The sequence below is a fragment of the Rhamphochromis longiceps genome, linkage group LG8, assembly GCF_057381845.1.
Source record: "Rhamphochromis longiceps isolate RC_006_pf linkage group LG8, R_longiceps_female_GT1.1, whole genome shotgun sequence".
In the NCBI taxonomy this organism is placed as follows: domain Eukaryota; kingdom Metazoa; phylum Chordata; class Actinopteri; order Cichliformes; family Cichlidae; genus Rhamphochromis; species Rhamphochromis longiceps.
In genome coordinates, this window is record NC_140564.1 from 15,484,188 (window position 1) to 15,503,282 (window position 19,095).

At 42.2% G+C, this 19,095-nt stretch overlaps 1 protein-coding gene across 1 annotated transcript in view; it reads right to left on the reverse strand.

Annotated features, from left to right (window-relative positions):
• Positions 1-96: 96 nt before the first annotated feature.
• The window catches only part of LOC146663291 (cytohesin-3-like), a 34,316-nt gene continuing 15,317 nt past the window's right edge, over positions 97-19,095 (reverse strand). The window contains exons 2-13 of the mRNA XM_085415964.1: positions 15,374-15,456; positions 14,923-14,987; positions 13,337-13,403; positions 12,998-13,116; positions 10,750-10,830; positions 10,540-10,652; positions 9,160-9,308; positions 8,917-9,028; positions 5,657-5,733; positions 3,579-3,650; positions 3,276-3,430; positions 97-1,437 (exon numbers count right to left, since the gene is read on the reverse strand). Of these exons, the coding sequence (XP_085272090.1) occupies positions 1,365-1,437; positions 3,276-3,430; positions 3,579-3,650; positions 5,657-5,733; positions 8,917-9,028; positions 9,160-9,308; positions 10,540-10,652; positions 10,750-10,830; positions 12,998-13,116; positions 13,337-13,403; positions 14,923-14,987; positions 15,374-15,456 (1,166 nt within the window). The 3' untranslated portion in view covers positions 97-1,364. The remainder of the gene's footprint in view (positions 1,438-3,275; positions 3,431-3,578; positions 3,651-5,656; positions 5,734-8,916; positions 9,029-9,159; positions 9,309-10,539; positions 10,653-10,749; positions 10,831-12,997; positions 13,117-13,336; positions 13,404-14,922; positions 14,988-15,373; positions 15,457-19,095) is intronic.

Consider the following 19,095-nt stretch of genomic DNA (forward strand, 5'->3'; position numbering starts at 1 on the left):
CTCACAGCACTGTATCCATGTTTGAAATAACCAAAGACCTGGTAAGTTTGGTGAGTCGAGCACTGCTCGCTGAATTCACATGCACGCAAAAAGCTGTTTTCTTATCAGCATGTATTTTTTATTCAAAGTGTACATCAAAGTATTCGAGAGCCGTTTTCCCGCACAAACGCCAAACTGTGCTTAGAGCTGAAAGCTGCGCCCGTGAGGAAAGTTTTGGCTTTGTGGGGCGGTTTGATCTGTCTGGGGAAAACGGTTCTCAAAATTCCAGTTAGAGCATTCACACGTATTCCAGCAAATTCCAGTATCTTATTTTGAAAGGGTTTGTCCTAATTCTCTTTCATATTACATATACTATCTGAACCTCAGTAATAACAGTGTGAGGGGAAGCTGCACAATGACCCTCTTCCACTATTGTAAACTTGTTAGCTGTCAAACTAAAAATGAAAAGAAAATGAACGGGTAAAGGCTACAGCCATTATGATTTCCACACTACGTGAACACAATACAGAAAAAACAAAACGGTATGTAAATTATATACTATACATGCATAATGTGAGTCGGGGGGAGGGCTGCTTTTTTTTTGTGAAAAGATGAGAAAATAAATACAAAAACGATCGCAGAGGTGGATCTTCACTATGTGAGTTAATATGATGCGTTACTGCTGGCGGGCTTCGTTACACACGACTTGGTTTGCCTTTAAAAAGGAAATATCGTAAATGGACGTGTACGAGCCCATGTTGAGTATGTTTGCATATACAGGTACAGTCACTTAAAGGCTACATCAATCAGACCAGCTGACTGATGAGCTTGAGGCTTTCTGTAGTTGCGAATTATCTACAAAATATTGTTGGCAGTTGTCGAAGGAGGTGAAGGTAATGAAACGCTGAGACCAGACAAGTTGGTCTGAGTGGCTGGGAGCTGAACATTCAGCTTTCAAATCCTCCCAATGTGTTGCAGCACCTTATGTGTCCAGCAGGGTGTAGTCTCACATTAGGGCATGCTGAAAAGACTAATGATTACAGCTATGGCTATCTCCAGTTACATGAAGTCCTCATGCTGTTCTCCATCGTCGTCTAGTGTGGTGAGAATTTACCTTCTTTTTTTATTATATTTTTTGCCTGTAGCAGACTGAATTTGAATCTTTAATTCCCAACAGCCAAGAACTGAGGTGCAGACAAATCTTCAGGCAGAAGTAGGGATGATCCACGTCAGTCCCATATGTTTTACTGCATGTCCCGCAGGGCTGACGGAGAACGTATGAATCGGACGCCTTTGAGACTCTTAAACACACACACATACACACAAGGATTCCTCTGATGACAGAAATGCTGCTGGCACTTGACGTAAGTGAGGGTGAGTCATCATCATTTCTTGTTGGCTATCCTCCTCTTCCTGGTGGCCAGCATGTCGTAGAAAGGATCCCTGCTGATGCTTGCTCTGTGGAGGACAGGAAGGAACAGATTTAACAACGACAACACCTATTTTTAATATCAGCAAAACTGCTTCTATCTAGTCTGTGTCAGCCCTGCGACAGGCTGATGGTTTTTCCGGGATGTACCCTGCCTCTCACCCCATGACAGCTGGGGCAGGCTACAGCCCCTCCTGTCACCTTGAACTGGATATCTCTATCCTATCCATCCTGTTTTGTCTGTATAGTTGAAATAAATCACCCATCTACAAGTTCATCAGCACCAAAATCTGGCACTTACACCTCTGAACGCTGTTCTTCACAAACAACACACTCGCTGAGCTAGAAATCTGTGCGACTGATAATTGTGTATCTTAGTTCAGTGGAAGTCAAATATTGAGTAACAGAATTTTAGGATGGAGCAGACATGCTGCAAGTTCATGAGCTTTTAAGTTGATGTGCATTTTTTCTTGTCCAATATTTCAGTGAGGTAGTTGCTAACTTTGCGTGCATTAAGCACTGCTGTGCTGTGAAGGTGAGAGACTGAACCAAAATGAGCTGCGGGCTGTAAAGTCAACACGAGCTAAAAAAAGCTCCAACGCTTCACGAAGCAAAGAGGAACTGTGGGTTAAAGTGTGAATCATGTGTGGGTTTGTCACAATGAGCATCTTTCACCTCGCACATGTGATACGGAGCTGCCATAAAATTGTAAAAATTACAACTTCAAGTTTTTCATTAACGCAGCTGCTCGTCAACCACGGCGTATTTAATTTGGACTTCTATAGCGGAGTCACAGATTGCTGATGGGAATAACGCTGAGTAATTAGCCGCTTTCCCACCACATGACGGCTGACATGTGTGCAAGTGCAGAACAGTTTCTACAACAGTAGTTTCCAGCCTTGCAGGTTGAATCAGGGCCGGACAGTGTGTGTGTGTGTGTGTGTGTGTGTGTGTGTGTGTGTGTGTGTGTGTGTGTGTGTGTGTGTGTAGTCGCGTGCTTGTGTGAAATCTGCTGACCACAGGACAGTCTGCCGCCCCGGAGTGTGGTTGCGGCAGCACAGCTCTGCCCCGCTGAGTCTAATGTGTAATCATTCCACTGCCAAAGTGACAGGAGGAGACTTCATGATGTGCAGCCACGAGAAGCCAGCAGTCCCCCCCCCCCCCCCCATGTGAAATTTTCCAAACCAAGAAAATTAGCAGTTTTCAGTCTATTTAACCATACCCCAGGCCATGCTCACCAAAATAAGATTCCAGTAACTCACCCTTAAACCTTCCCCACTTTCATCAAACATCTCTCCACACCAAGGGTTTTTAAATCTCATCGGGGCACGGGGAAGATTCAGCAGTACAATTTTTCGCCTGATATTGATCGCACTGAAGCAGAGCCGATCATAACCAGCATGCTCGAAAGTTACCCAGTGGGTCCAATTTGCAGCAGCACCTCCACTCCTCTCTGTGTTTAACAAGTGTTTGGATGGGAATGCATTAAAACTGTCATTATGTTTTTAAGTGTACAGCAGTGCACCGAGTCTGAGCAGGTGTGTGTGTTCCCCCCCCCCTTTCTTGTTGCACGCTAATCAAAGGCAAGTGTGCTTATCCAGCAGAGCAGACATCACCTCCGAGTGTTATCTGCATGGAAGTGTGAGAAAATGAGTCACAGTTAGTCACCAGTCTGCATGTGTGTGTGTACTCAAGCCTCAAGCATAGTTATGATTAAGCTCGCAGCTCCGTGTATGTGTGTGCGCGTGTGTGTGTGGGCTTCTCACAGTCAAGGTCAGACATGAGAAAGTCCCACATGGGAGCAGGCAGGCGTTGGCTAAGTGCCCTCTCAGTGTAAATGGATCCACACTAACGCAGCGTCTCTTACTTGATGGATTTGATCCACTCTTCTTTCTCCTCCGGGGTGGGGGCAGATATCCTGTACACCACGTGGTTTCCCTCGACGACGCGTCCATCCGCCTCCGTTTTGCAGGCCTTGATTACCTGACCTTTATGGTTGGGGTTGTAGAGCTCAAAGCAGTTCTAAAGAAAAATCATGAAACTGTTGATTTACATGATGAAAGAATCCGAGAACACATTGTTTGTGTGTTGTTGTTTTTTTGGCAGTGCAAAGGTATTTAAATTTAAATGAGATGAGGATTTATTCGCAGGGACAGGAGGTGTTTCTTACAGGTTTTCTCGGCTCATCCACTTCTCTGATACTAAGATTTTCCAGAGGTATAATCCCACGAGGCTCTTTATCCTGAAGAGACACAGAAAAACAGTCCTCAGTATCACTTATTCATTTGCATGCACATCATTTACAATAATCATATCTATGTGCAAATGAAGTCACAGTGACAAAAGATCCGCCTGGATCATTGTCACATCACCTGTGACACCTTTAGCCTTATGCTGTAGCTGTGCTGTGGCTGCCATGACCCAGTCACAGACTGTATATAAAAGATGGATGTAGCCTCCAATTTTTAAAAAGTAGTCTGGACAGAAACTAACTATTTGCTAACCTGATTTATGAATTCAATAAACACCGTTCCGGTGAGTTTATGGTCTCAGTTGCATGTTTCAGGTATGATTGATATAATATGATGTTATTCTATAAATTATGGAACCATTATGGTAAAATAGATGATAAAGCAGGGCATGATGCTTCTGGATGAGTGTTTCTGAGCCAGATCCTCCGAAAAATGACAAAAACCAAAATGTGATTTATTTATTTTTTTTAAATTATCCATCTTTCATATACAGGCTATGCTGGCTGTCTTGTTTGTTGGTGGGACAGAATATGATTCATTAAAAAAAACAAAACAAGAATTTGTAAAAATGTAATTGCAAACAACCTTCACACTTTTATCATCACTGGTAATATTGAAGACATTTAGTACTTTTTGTTTTCTAGTGTGGAGTTTTACTAAAGGCAGTTTCAAATAACAAGACCTCAAAAATATGTGTGTCACAAAATTTTCCCAGAGTTTTTGATGCAACACATTTGCTATTTAGGTGCCATTTTTACCTTTATGTTAAGTCTGAATGCATCCAAGTAAAAATCAAGGTTCGATTAAAGCACTTTGAAGGTTTTTATTCATCCTGGTCACCCAAAGGAGATGTAACCCGACTCTCTCCATCCCCCCATTGTGTCTGCGGGGCCAGATGTGTGTGTGTGTGTGTGTGTGTGTGTGTGTGTGTGTGTGTGTGTGTGTGTGTGTGTGTGTGTGTGTGTGTGTGTGTGTGTGTGTGTGTGTGTGTTGGGAGAGCTCTTGAGGAACAGCCCCATGTCCTGCTTGTCATCTTCCTTCTAATAAGGTGGCAAAGCATGGGGGGAGGAAATGCCCTGGGAGAGCTGCTCACAGCTGGCTCTGCGTATGCCCCCCACCACAGAAGGCGTTTGTATGTGCTGAGGGATTCATGGTCGCGGGCTTGAGGGAGACACTTGGCTTATAGCTTAGCAGGGCCAGATGTGTGTTGCAGACTTTGCAGATGTTTCCTATGATGTCTCATGTTAATTGCTGGAGTGAGGTTCATTTAGGTCAAGGGGGCGGCATCTGTTAAATAGCAAAGCTGGAAGGCACAGACCAGTGCCAATATGTGTGCGCGCATGTGTGTGTGACAGACTAATCTGATGCCCCTTTGTTTAATCCGTCTCTACTATATCTATTCACAAAACTGTACTAAACAGTCCTGGGTTAAATATTTTAAAATAATGTGAAAATTTATTACAGATGCATTCGTAAAGGAACAGTCTGACATTTTAGAGATTATATTTACTCGCAATTCTGCTGAGAGTTGGCCACCGATATTGAAAACCAAGTCATGACTGCAGTGCAATTAGCTGATTATCTTAGCATAGATTATTTTAACACCAGCATCATGATGATTGATTATATGTATGTCTGCATGTTTGTTCCCAAACTCCACCTGGACAACTGGTTTAATATTGATTAAACTTAACCGATAAACTACCGAAGGTACCAAGGCTCGTAACATCTACATGATGACTAATTATAATATTTCAAATAAAAAGTACTGTTTCATTTTCTGTGGATTTAAATATAGATCGAGGTCGGTGTGTGAACATACGTCGTTTTTACATATAAATTGCATAAATTTGCCACTTGTGCATACGTTTTCACGGTCACTAGAGGTTTTACGTTTTAAGAATTGGCAAAGCACACCTTCACCATTGTGCACCATGAAATGGTCAAATTCTGTCCTGACACACACACACGTGCACACACCAAATTGCCTACTTACTGTTGTGTATTCAAAGTAATAGAGGCAGTTGTCAGTCAGAATAAACCACCTCCTCTTCCACGTCTTCACTCGGCCACCTGCGAGGGAGAAACAAACAGCGTATGAGGGTAAACTGAAGAGGTGAATCTGTTTGTGTATGTGGAAGCTAACCTGCTTTGTTCCACGTTCCACATCTGGTTCTAATCAACATTTCCCAGCATTATAAGACCGAATCAGACCCTTATCCCTCAATCCCTTGAGACCGATGCCTGCAAGGGCAATGGTCTGGAGGGGAATGAAGGTGTTTCTCCTCCAGGAGGAATCACAGACACATACGAACGCATACATGCGACAGCTAAGAGAAGCAGCGCCATGACCCGATTTGAGAAAAGCCTGACACTTTTTAAATAGAAAGCAGCAGAAAAAAATAAATAATGGCCTGTGATTGTTGCAGTGACAGTCTTAGAAACATTTTAATGCATCCATCCATGCATCTGCTCCTGCTTGTCCTTTTCAGGGTTGCGGGGGAGCGCTGGAGCCTATCCCAGCTGTCATAGGGCGACATTTTAATGCATTAATGCAAAATATAAGGAATTCCCCACAATCTGTCCATCTAGCTCTGTCATTGAATAAAAAATGGATTATTGGGATTATTGGATTTCCTGATAATTACCCCATCAACAACATGATAAACAATTTGTCTATGTAATCAAAAAATAAAAAATAAAAACTTAATGGGACTTATGTCAACATATAATCTTCATAATAACTTGTTTGCTGACTGGATGAAACGTGCACAAAGCAGCTGTCACTGATGTAATCAATAACGTAACGCTTATGTGACTCAGATTATCATCCTAACACCCAGTATGATTTATTGGACTAGTTAACGAAACAGAAGTTTTACTCTGCTGCAGTCCAGGGAACCACATGTACACTTAATATACAGAGCCATCATCAGTTTGTTTTGTTTACAGAAAGCTCAAATAAATGTAGTTTTTATGAAAATTTGTTGCTATGGTTAAACTATAAGAGTTTGAGTTGGTGGATGAATGGATGGGCTGGAGCCAATCCCAGCTGCCATAGGGCACGAGGCAGGTACAACCTGGACAGATCGCCAGCCTGTCGCAGAGCTAACACAGAGAGACAGAAAACTGTTTGCACACATTGACAACAATAGGAAATTTAGTATTAACTTAACCCACTTTTATGTCCAAAGACACACACACACACACACACACACACACACACACACACACACACACACACACACACACACACACACACACACACACACACACGGAGAACATACAAACTCCACACAGAAAGGCCTCGGCCAGATGGCCTAGACCTTCTAGCTGTGAGGTAACAGTTCTAACCGCCACCCTCTGTGCTGCCCTCAGGCAAGTCAATGAGTTAAATTTACACCTCCCTGTTTAATTCACCTTATTTGTGCCTGGGACTACCAGCACAACATAAATCAAGAGTTTTAAGGAGCTTCGTTGCTCCTTAAAACTCCTTAAACATTTGAGGTCGATGTAGCTGTGATTAGATTAGAGTCCAATATACTGCTGTAAGAATTCAAAAGATTTAAAACAGTCTAGTGAGTGCAGCTCATTTGCTAGAGGACAGAGAAATCCTTGAATGAGCGGGAGGTAATAAAGCCTGCAGGGCAGGAACAAATGGAGGACAATGAAGAAAGGGAAAGGCTCTCTCTGATGTTTCGCTGCATGACCAGCCACGCAACCGTAGGTACGCATTCCCACAGTGCAGACACAAGCAGCCACATTCACTAAAGCCCGAGCACGACTGCGTGTTCTGGCAGGAGGAGCAGGAGATGTGTGACGTGCAGGGAAGTGGTAGAGAGCATGAGATGACCCGTTCAGCTAATCGGTATGAATCACGATGATTCCTGGCATCTACAAAGAATTGACGTTCTATTGACGAGTAATTTGGCCTAACCTTTTGGGGTACTTGCTGATATTTTCATGGCTGTTATATAATTTTATGCTTCCTTTCAGTGAAGTTGCAGAAAGGATTCTAATCGTTGTGTGCAGGTTTTGAAGCTAATGCTACAGCTGATACAGCTTTTTTTGGTATGGAAAAAGGCAAGAAATCTTAGAAAAACTGAGTAAAATTAGAGCTCTCGTAAGCACGAGCTTAGCTGTGTCCCTTGTGCCTTCTCAGTAGCCACAAGAGGAATAATACAGCCAATCCCCACGCAGAATGAGCCAGATCATTGACCTCTGACTTAACTTCAAATAAGATAATCCATCACATCACATTGCTTATACACTTATTTTCCCATTTACAGCTATGATACAACAACACAATTATATGAGCAGGTCAGCATGTTCAAGGGCCTGTTGTGCTAAGGAGATAATGGCAGCCAGTGTCAGAACGAGGGCGCTCTGTGATGAATTGAGCGGCAGAATGAAGACAAAGTGTTACCTTCCTCCTAATACAGAGATTTAAAGAGGGAGCAGCCATCACAGAGCAAAATGGAATAGCAGAACGAAGAGTGAAACAGAGGTCAGAGAGAGGGAGGGAGGAACCAAAACATGGGAGGAAAAAAAAAGAGAGATAAAAAACACCATGGCAGGAAGATGAAGAGAGAAAATGCAGAGATTACTATAAAAGGACAAGAGAATAGTAGACAAAACAAAGAGGAGAGGTCACAAGCTGATGGATAAAGACAAAAACAGACATGCTGCAGGTGCACCACAAATTTCCTTTGAAACCCTTTGCCAAGGCCAACTTAGTTTTGCCTAGCTCTTTGTTTCCTTGTGATCTCACTTGCCTGACAACCAAGTCTCCCCTGTGTTTGAAGCTCATGCTGCCCACAAATCTGTCTCGCACCATCAGCCACAGCAGCTCTCCCTGCTCGACTCTCCACTCCTTGCCTACCCACCTCTCATCGATCCTCTCAGCCATGCTTCCACCTTCAGCACGATCAACCCCAGCCCTCTACATTTGCTATTATTTTGCTTCTCCAAGGGTTTAATTATTCTGGAGTGAATCTGGTGAAATATTTAATCGAGTCAGTCTACCCTAGGTGCTTAACATTTATTCTTGCATGCTCGCATGCGACAGCGGTAACAGGCAAACGTCATTCGTTGGTCATAGGCACCATTTTTGTAGTTTTTTGTGGCACCTCACTATGTGATGTCTGTCTGTCTAATCTATTAACAAAAATACAGCACACGTTTGCAACCAACATGACCAACATGAACTACCATGGTGAAGGTTAATTTTGCACCTCTGAGGCGCCCCATACATACCGAGCTTTAAGAGCCAGCCTTCCCTGTCGGGGTTGAAGAAGGTGTGCGTCAGATCGTTCCCGTCGTCCTCTGGGATTTTGAAGGGCTCGTTTTTGATGCTGTCGTAAAGATTCTGCATAGAGAGAGAGTGGTGGTTCAGGGGAAGCTAGTAAATTAAATGTCTCATCTGTATGGAGTGCGTGCAGCAGGGCAATCGCACATTTAAATCATCGCGCCACACACTTGGTACAGACAAATCCTCACCCTGAGAAGCTCCTCTGGCAGATCTCCCCCTTCATTGATCCCCCTGTTCATGGAGATAAAGCGCTCCACGGGGGGCTTGTCTCTGACGTTAGGGTTATGCAGGCTGGTGTTCAGCATGATGATGGCGAACGACAGCACATAGCAGGTGTCTGAGACAGAGAAATGGAAAGGGCGCGATGCGATGGATTAGAAAAAGCCCATGTCCAGGCACAGTGAGCACATTTATCGCTGCTGTTAATATACAATTATCACTGTTAATGATTTTAATCAATTTTGGTTACATAAAAAAAAGAATATTACAATTTATTAAAAAGCGTGTGCACAAGAGGGAGAGAGGCGCGTGTGTGTCTGCAGAGGAACGAAGCGTTTACAGTCTCGCAGACTCACACGGGCCAGTGGCTGCCTGTAAATGAATCATTCATTCCCGTCTGTCTGTCTCCTCTCACTGACACACTTTGGCTCTGGCTGTCCAGCGCCGTCTATTGTCTCCCTGCTACTTTGCAAATGAGGACCTCTGTACCAAACTCACCACAGGGAAAAAGGTGCTGAAGCGAGGCAAATGCCATGTTGTCGAGCTGGACGAAACCCAGGTTTCGCTTGCTCGTGGGAATTTTTAAAAACCTGAGGTCGTGTTGTGTTTTTCCCCAGTCTTGATACGCAGTTTACGTCAATGAACAGGAGCCGGTGCACCCACACACGTACCGACTGTCACACACACACACACATAATAAAAATTCCCACCTGCCTATCATCAGATTCTGTTACAGGCTGGGGAAACGTCTACCACAGGAATGTCCAGTATGTAAATGATACAAAAACTTCATGTATCAAAAAAGAGGCTTTTAAGCATGTAGCTTAATCACCAAGCACTTTTACTTTTTAGCATTTGGATTGGCTCAAATGCTAAAATGGGACCACATACACCAGCCATGGTATAGCACACAAAAGGTTCCTGTGAAACCTTTTACATTATTTATTGACAGATGTAGCTGCTGGCTTTGTTTACCACAACACTATGTATCACTCAGGACAGGTTGAGCCTCCCTGAATAATGCATTGGTTTTTTACTCATAAGCTCCAATGTAACTTGCTTTAATCTGGTTAATCCTTGTTGAGCTTTAGTTACAGCAACTCTTATGGCTTAATGGTTGAAATGCATTAATAAAAACAGGCCATCACTCAGGCAGTATATCTGCAGGCACATTAGATTAGATGATTTCTGTGTGTTGGATTTCACATTTTCCTTTCATTTACCGCTGGGGTAAAAAAAAAATGATGCCAAAAGAACAGTTTATTAATCTGAAAGATTTGATTTGAAAAGTCTTGAATACATGGGAATCACTGGTTTACACCACACCACACACATGTTGTGCCTCTGACCTGTCGACTGGAAAACTCCAGGGTTGCACTGACAGTACCGCGAAGCAAAGGCCTCCATCATACGGTCGATCTTCTGCGCCTCGCCGGGCAGGCGGAAACTCCACAGGAACTGCCTGCAATAACGAGGCGTAGGGTTCGCACAATGCAGTTAACTGTTGAAATTATTATCCCCCCCTCCTGCTCGATATTTGAGTTAATCGCTCCCCTGACCGTAGTGCTTGGACGAGGTTTAGGTCTGCAAATTCGTGCAGCTCCACAAAAGCCTGAAGCACCTTGATGTTGAAGTCGTCCCTGGAGAAAGCAATAAAACCCCAAAAAAACAAAGAAGGTAAAAGTCAAGTTTACAGTATCATTCAACAGCTAATCATTTTCTTTGAAAATACAAAACGTTTAATGGCGATAAAAACCCTGAAAACTATGTAAACCTAGACAGGTTGGGGAAATCATATTAATCCATGAAGGCGTTTCACAATCCGAACTCCTTTTTTCGTTGCATTCCCTTCATATTTGTGCCCCAGCTCATATCAGACGCTGTGAGGGTCTGGAAGCAATTGAAACAGCTGGATAATAGTGCGTTTCTCTCCACCGCAGAGGGGAGGATGGGGGTAAACGGTGCATTTGACTGATGAAAAACAGCTAAAAAGGACCAAACCCGTACAGGCTCCTCTTTGTCAGAGTTTTGTTTGGCCATTGGAGGGTTTTCAGAGGAAAAAGTCGGCAGCTGCTCTCAGACTGCGGTCACGGCTTCTCTGATCATATTTGTTGTACACCGGGCTCCACGATCCTGACCCCTGTGTAGTCTCTGTATTGTGTATATTGTTGAAACCAAACCAGGAATTTTAAAGACTTAGCTTTTTGTTTTTTGTGGAAAGAAATTGTAGAAGGGTTGAAAGTGCTGGCTTATAAGAAACCTACAACAAACACTCTTTGAATTACTCTCAGAATGACTTCTTCTTTTTTTTTCTTGCTTATTTGTAGTTCTCGGTCTCGTTTGTGATTACAGTGCACGCTCGGCTGTCATCTACAGCCAAATAAATGGACTCCTGTCCCGTGAGAGTTACATGCAAGGTTACATTTATCCGTGCCTCAGTGTGCAATAATAATAATAATAGTACTAATTCGTCTCCTAGTTGTTTTCCTTTTCCACCATCTCTGTCTCTATTTTCCTTCTCTTCCTCCCCCCCTCTGCTCAGCATGTAATGATAGGTTCCTGGTCCTTGCATAAGCTTAATTAGTGATAATTACTGAGTGCAAACCCCCATCCTGTGCTTAGTGTGATTTCCACTGGGTAGATGGCCGCTTTGATGATCCTCCATGAATAAAGCCTGTTAGTAATAGAAGGAGTCTTCAGAGCCCCCCCCCCAACCCCCCCTGTCTTTCAGCGTGTGTTTCATTGATTTACTATTGTCAGACTACATCTGTCTGCTGATGCACAAGCAGCACCTTTACTCGTGTAAGCCAATGCAGCGCGTTGGTGATGCAATTTCCTGCATGGACTAAAGGGCAAAGGGTCAGGCGGTGGAGCAGATAGTCTATTTGAAGCTATTTTAAAATGCTCTGTCACCAATTAAACATTCTGCGCTCACAGAAAATAAAAAGAATCCATTTATAAGCTTGAACACTGGCAATAAAAGAGGCTACTTTTAATTAAGCTTGTTCAAATGGCAGTTTAAACAAAGCACCAAATCCAGCTGGGACAGCATCAGAGGAATGCAGCCAGTCCAAATAGCTGAGGATTTATTCACCACCTGCAGATACACCATCACCTGACAGAGTCTGCGCTCGGTGCTATGTGATTTCCTGTATTTTATATTGGCTCCTTGGGGGCATATGCTTGTTGTTAGGTCTTGGTTGCAGGCAGCTGAGCATTGCTGAGCATAGAAATGTTTGAGATTCAGATTTTTCTTGCGATATTTGCATTTTAGATTTTATATCAATGACAGAATAAAACTCTTTAATGCCTTTTTTCTACAGACTGTATATAAAAAATGGAGGTAACCCCCCCAAATCCCTGGCTCAGTAATAAATAACAGGGTTTATTAGTGGACAGTTTTCTTTGTTGTTCGTTTTCTATCAGCTTCCATGTCTTGGTGTGGACTTCCTGTGTTTCTATACGGTTAAAATAGCACCATCCATCTCACTAGTCTTTCAGCTATCTGAGACAGCTACTGCGTTACAGCATTGTCACAACTTGTCTCTTTCTTTATTATCCTGCAGTCTGACCTGAGATATAAAAAGCTGGATGATGGTTTTATTACCAGCTATAAGTCCCACTGGGCGGACTTATAGACCAACACGCCTACGCTGCCTCCAAGATTTATGTTAGAAAGGGGTCAATCATGTTCCCCCTCTTTAATCAGTAAATCCAGTCCATAATTTCCTTCTTTAATCACAGAGGGGGTGTAAATCTCCTGTAAGGAGGACTTTCTCTCTAGGCCTGATAGACGCTTTGTCTTACCGCTCGCCTAAGTAGTCCCCGATGACGGTCTTGTTGAGGCCCTCGCCTTTGTAGAGGAACTGAGCGATGTCTTCTGGAGTGTGCTGGAGAAGGTCGTTCTCCAGCAGGAACTGTATTCCCTGGAGAGGAAGAGGAGGAGGAGAAAGCAGGATGACTGCTCATCTCAAATCATGGTGGGATGATAGATCATGACAAGATTTCACAGCTGTGAAGAGATTGCGTTTCAGTCCGGCACACTCGCTTCAAGGCTACTGACACTTTAAAGGCTGTGGTGGGTTTTGCTAAGAGCTTCAGAGCTTTGACAAAACTGCAAACCGCAGAAATAACACAGCGGAGTACCTTTTTAGGATCCATGTTGAATTTCTTCCTGCCCATAGCGATCTGTTTGTTTCTCTGGGAAGTTTTACTGGAACACAAAAATAAATATAGAGACTTTATTTATTTACTAAAAAGAACTCCAAACATGAATGATTTTCACCATCTAGCATGACAATAAACTCACGGTATCAACACTCTGATATGTTTTCTTACACGTGTAGGGCTACACATGGTCTCCTTGATCCACCCTGAGTCAGTGGCTTTGTTTCCTAAACCAAACACTGAGTGATGGCAAAGCTGGTCCCAGACAATAAATGAGCTGCCTCCTAACGTCGACTTTTCACTCACTTCATGTGGAAACAGCGCAGTGACCTCTGTGCTGCTAACATTCCTTTTTTAAAAACATAGTAAAGGGGCAGCGTCACATCTTGAGAGTGCTCAGGAACAACAACCAAAAGCTGCTGGTGACCTTTTAACACTCCTCCACAGAGAGCGTGCTGACACTCTGTATCACGGTAAGGTCCAGGAGCTGCACCGACGCACAGAGGAGACGGCTTCGACACAGCTCAGAAGGCTGCTCTCCGCCCTCCCTGCAGGGCTTACTCACCTCCAGCTTTTAAAGGACCCCCTCACATCCTGGCTCTCACCTGTTCAACACCGTTGCCCCTCTGCAGGTGCTACAGGGCACACAGACTCGGAAAGAGCATCTTCATAAGTGCCATAATCACCTGGCCACTACCACCAACATCCCCCCCCCTCCTTCATTCTGTGATAATTTCCTTCCTTTACAATATCACAGCTAAGTGCAATGAGCAATATTAGAATATTGTCTATTATTGCTTAAATCATTGTGCAGTTCTTAAATATTTGCATGTTCATGTTACTCCATAGGATGACCGCTTGTTGTTAGCACATTGACTTCCTCACCATATTTTAAACACATCTTATTTATTTATTAGTTTTAATGTGAAGTACTTTCTTTATGTCTACTGTGTAAATGACTGTACGCTTGTTTCATCATACATTTAATGACAATAAAAACTTTTTAATTCCCATTCTAATATACAATAGATATGATAATTCATACAGCCAGGTGTAGTTATGTATGTAGTTATGTCACATAATGCTGGTCTGTCATCAAAACTTGCATGCAAATCCTAAACGCAACTCAGACAGAGGCAATGAGCCACAGTCACAGAGATAGCTTCTATGAGGCAAAATCTAATCAAATGTTGCTGCTATTTATTGCTGTAGACCATCATCTGTCATGGAACAAAATCAATATTGTATATGTTTGTGTTATTTTAAGGGTGTTTCTGTCAACGCTATAGAAGATTTGTTGTTTTTTTAAAATGTAACCCAGAAAAGGGTTTGGTATTTATCTCCACAGATCGCTGCCATAGTGAGAAGGGCTCGATGAAAGCCTCATAACAAATAGGGAGTAACTTTGAGACACACTGCTGCCATTAAATCCACACTAAAAACAATTAACCTGTTTCCACACTTAGACATGCCTTTCCACATGAAACAAGATAATAAGGTAAAAAAAAAAAAAAGACTATAGCAATATCTCTGTTTAACAAAGCATCTCCACTATTTTGACTTACCTTTCTCCGACGCATGTCAGTTGTTCGATCTCCGTCATCACCTCTGCTATCTCAAACTTCAACCTCTGTGAGAAACACAGAGAAAATACAAACCCCAGTTGGTTTTCTTTATGCTTAAGCAGGACAAAGCAAAGGGATGAGACGGGACTAAGAAAGAAGTGTACGCAGTGGAAAACTAACTTTTTTCTTATGAGGAAACTGCGTGTGCAAAGATAGGCCCATTTGCATTACATACAGCATGCAAATGCCCACAGTGCCGCAGCAGCGTATAGACAACGGAAAAAGACTGGGAATACAGGTGAGCAATTACAACAAATACATTCAGCACTGTCCTTAATTTGGCAATAAAATGATTTTCAATCAATATACAACGGTTGTAGTTAATGAACTTAGCTGCTGAGATGAAGCTAAGTCTATCCAGTTAATATACTGTATATATTCAAGCACACACCTCTATGTCATCGAGCAGCTCTCTCTTCCTCCGCCTGATGTTCGACAGTTCATCCCTCTCCTCCACAGACAGATCCTCGGGGACTGAAAAGCATGATGGAGAAAACACAGAAGACATTACCTTAAAAGAAAACAAGTCAACTAAAAGGAGCAAAACAGGACTGCTAAATCAAATCTAGCAGTTCACTGCAAAGATGTAAAAGCAGTTTTAAGGCTTATTCTCCTAACACAGTAAAGTGGGACCTTGAACAGCTGGAACAGCAGATATCAAGAGCCTGCATGTTAATTTATAAAGACAAAAAGAGAAGGCAAAGGGTCTTAATTATTCCACTTGAAAGTGTTTAGCCCCTTCCCTCCTTCCTTCTCCATTTGGCTCGGGGGGAAAATTCTATTAATAAAACCAATCCAGATTATGTTTCTTTCATGTGAATTTGGTAATTTAACACAGCCCATGACCCCAACCCCCTCCAGCTGTGTGTGTTTTACCACTCTGAGCAAGAAAAAAAAAACCAAAACATGCAAGAGAAAAAGATGATTTGCTTTCTTTTCCAATGTTTCACTCTTGTTTTTCCCTCTAACTTCATCCCTCTTCCATCCAACGCACGCTTTACTTCTCAATTTTCTACATCTTCCCGAGCACAGTGAGTCTGTGAAATCCTGCTTCATTAAGCCAACCAAAAAGCAGAAAGCGTAAATCTCTCAACAGGAAAGTGGCACATCTAAAAATCATGCGCAGCTTCACATGTTGCTAAAGGGAAAAGAAACAACCCACCCCCCCAAAAACCAAGAAAAACCCACCACTTGTTATTTCCCCCTCACAGTCGGGATTCTGCGCCAATTAAAAATAAAACAGGGTCACTGGGCTCAAGAGGAAGTACTCAAGCCCCTTTTAATTTGACAGCTTGCCGAAGAATTGCATTCAGGGCGGCCAAGTATTGTTGTCGATGGTATTCGCATTTAGCAGTGACACAAAAGGTACTTTCTAACCCAGTTATGTAATTCTGAAGCAGCGTGATGAGGGTCAGGTAAAGATGGGGAGGGGTATTTTCTCCCCAGGGCCATGATTTTAATAGACAGCAGATGGGAACATGAAAGCACAACGAAAATAAAGATGTTAATTAATTAGTGTTGCTCACCTTCGGCTACCTCACATCACTTACACTACTTGCAATTCTATTGTGACCATGAATGAATGTGGCTTTGAAGACAATTACTTGGGAAACTCCTAAGTTTCCCAGTTTCAAGGCTCTTTCACATGACTTTTTAATGTTTTATTTAAGTGTTTTTGAACAATTTCGCCTGCATACATCAAAGTCTGTTTGTGAATTTTACTGGTTAAAAGTTCAAGAAGGGTTGGAGGCATCTAATTAGTTGGAAGGATGTGCTCCCTGTGTCCTCTGCTTTATGAAATCTCAATCTATGCCTATATAAGCACAGTCGAGTTGTTTCTAAGCGTTATCTTATGCTAAACTATAGCTTCATATTTAATGGACAGATATGAATATGGTATAAAATTTTTCCACGTTTATTGGGGGTGATACCAGTGCCAAAACCAGGAAAAAAAATCAGACATCAACAGAATACAATCTGGGTGGCCCTCCTGTCAGCTAAAAATGGGAAAAATGAAGCTTCAATTCACAAAATTGAACAACAGAAAACTGGAATCTGATCTGAAGATCTGATCTGATCTGGTGTGATGGTGTGGGGGGGATCATTTACTGCCTCCTCGTACCAAAATGAGTATTGTTTAAATGCCACATCGTCAACACTGTTGATGGTGTCCATTCCTTTATGGCCACAGTGGGCCACCATGCGCCCTGTCACAAAGCTCAAATCATCTTAAACTGGTTTCTTGAACATGACAATGAGTTCACGGTACTCAAATGGTCTCCACAGTCACCAGATCTCAATCCAAAAGAGGACTGTGGGATGTGATGGAAACCTAAACACTTTCTATCATTAAGTTTTGTTAAAAACGAAGTATTATTAGCAAATACTGGATATTGTATCGTAAGTGTTAATGCCAATATATATCAAATATGTTAAGACAAAGACTAAAGCATCAGTTGAATGTGTTTTTCTTAGAAAACTAAATGGTAATCATGGTGAATGCTAACAGCTAAACAGGCGGATAAAACATTTCCTGGCACCAGCTTTCTCAGGCTAAACAATCAAATCGTATTCCGGCATCTGACACCGTTTGTACCAGATGACTAATTATTAAAACAGGAAATAATCTATAAAGCAAAAAATTAAAAAGGTTTTCCCAATCACTGGGCTTCTTTTATGCCTTTTGAATAATTGTCCCAGAGGATGATTTTATGCAGGAGGCATACAGCTCCATGTTTTCCATTAGCCTATGGCTGTGCATTAGCTAATAGAGATATCCCACGGCTGCAACAACAACGTGCATGATTACAATCTTGATTCATTACAAATTGAATGAGAAGAGGATGCTCCCTTTAATGAAAGCCAAGCACCATTAGTGGCATAGCGTTATCACGATCCTTCGATCGAGGCTAGTCTTGCTGGGTCTACAAGCTTTTCAAACCACATGATAACAGAGAAAGCCATAAAGTCCCTGCTATTAGTGCTTCTGGTCTACTGGATGCTCTTGCTTAGCAGTGTATGACCTTTCTTCAGAGGTGGTCCACCAATTAGATTATTAACACACCCGCCCCGTGACCTTCTATGACTTACTCAGGAAATGACTTTAGTGTCTTTAGCAAACTGGTCGCTACCAAGCCAAACGCAGCCATGCTTGAATGATAATCTACTAAAATCAATTACGGAGTGAGTCACTGCCTCTAAGTAAACAGCAGATCTTGAGAGGGTCAAATCATACAAAAGTTAATGGCACGCTGGCTTCAATTTGTGTCTAAGAAAACAAAAAAAAGCTAGACACACTTTAACTTCGTGACCTCTAGAAGAAATCCCCAACAGGCGACATTAGAAATACACGGCATCTCAGGATGGCTAAAACACACCCTCTTAGATGAACCTTGGCTAGATGTAGAACAAGCACTCTGCAATAATCTAGAGATCTCAGACCTACCATTTATCAGCTCAAACATCCAACGACATGAATGCTTTAAAAGCATCAACATCAGCTCTTCTCTGACAGCATGGTGGGAGTTTCTAAAATTGACGGCGTCTTCATTAATCCCATGCAAACGTACACCTATCTGGAACAACCCTGACATATTCCAAAACAATAATATGATAAACTTTTCAGATTGGAGTGATAAAGGAATCAAATATTTAGAACATATACTAGAAGGAACAGAATTTATTTCATTTGACGGACTAGTTACACAATATGGGATCAACAAGAAAAGATTTTTAGAATATCAACAAATTAAATCCATAGTAAAAAAGAAATTTAAACCGGGTCAAGTTGAACTACAAACACCACCAAGTGTGGTTCAATTTCTTACTCTTAAACCCCCCAAATTACTATCCAAAATATACAGAATGCTTTCTAAAACAGATGAATCAATATCACTTCCTATTGCAAAATGGGAAGCGGATTTATCAGTTAACTTAGACCTAAACTTCTGGTCTCAGATTTGCTTAAAAACCTTTCATCTAATTAGAAATCCCAGTCTTCAATTAATTCAATACAAAATATTACATAGAGTGCACTATACAGGTCATCGGATGTTCAAGATGGGCTTTACGTCTACCAACAACTGCTCACACTGCCAAACCAATTCACCGGAC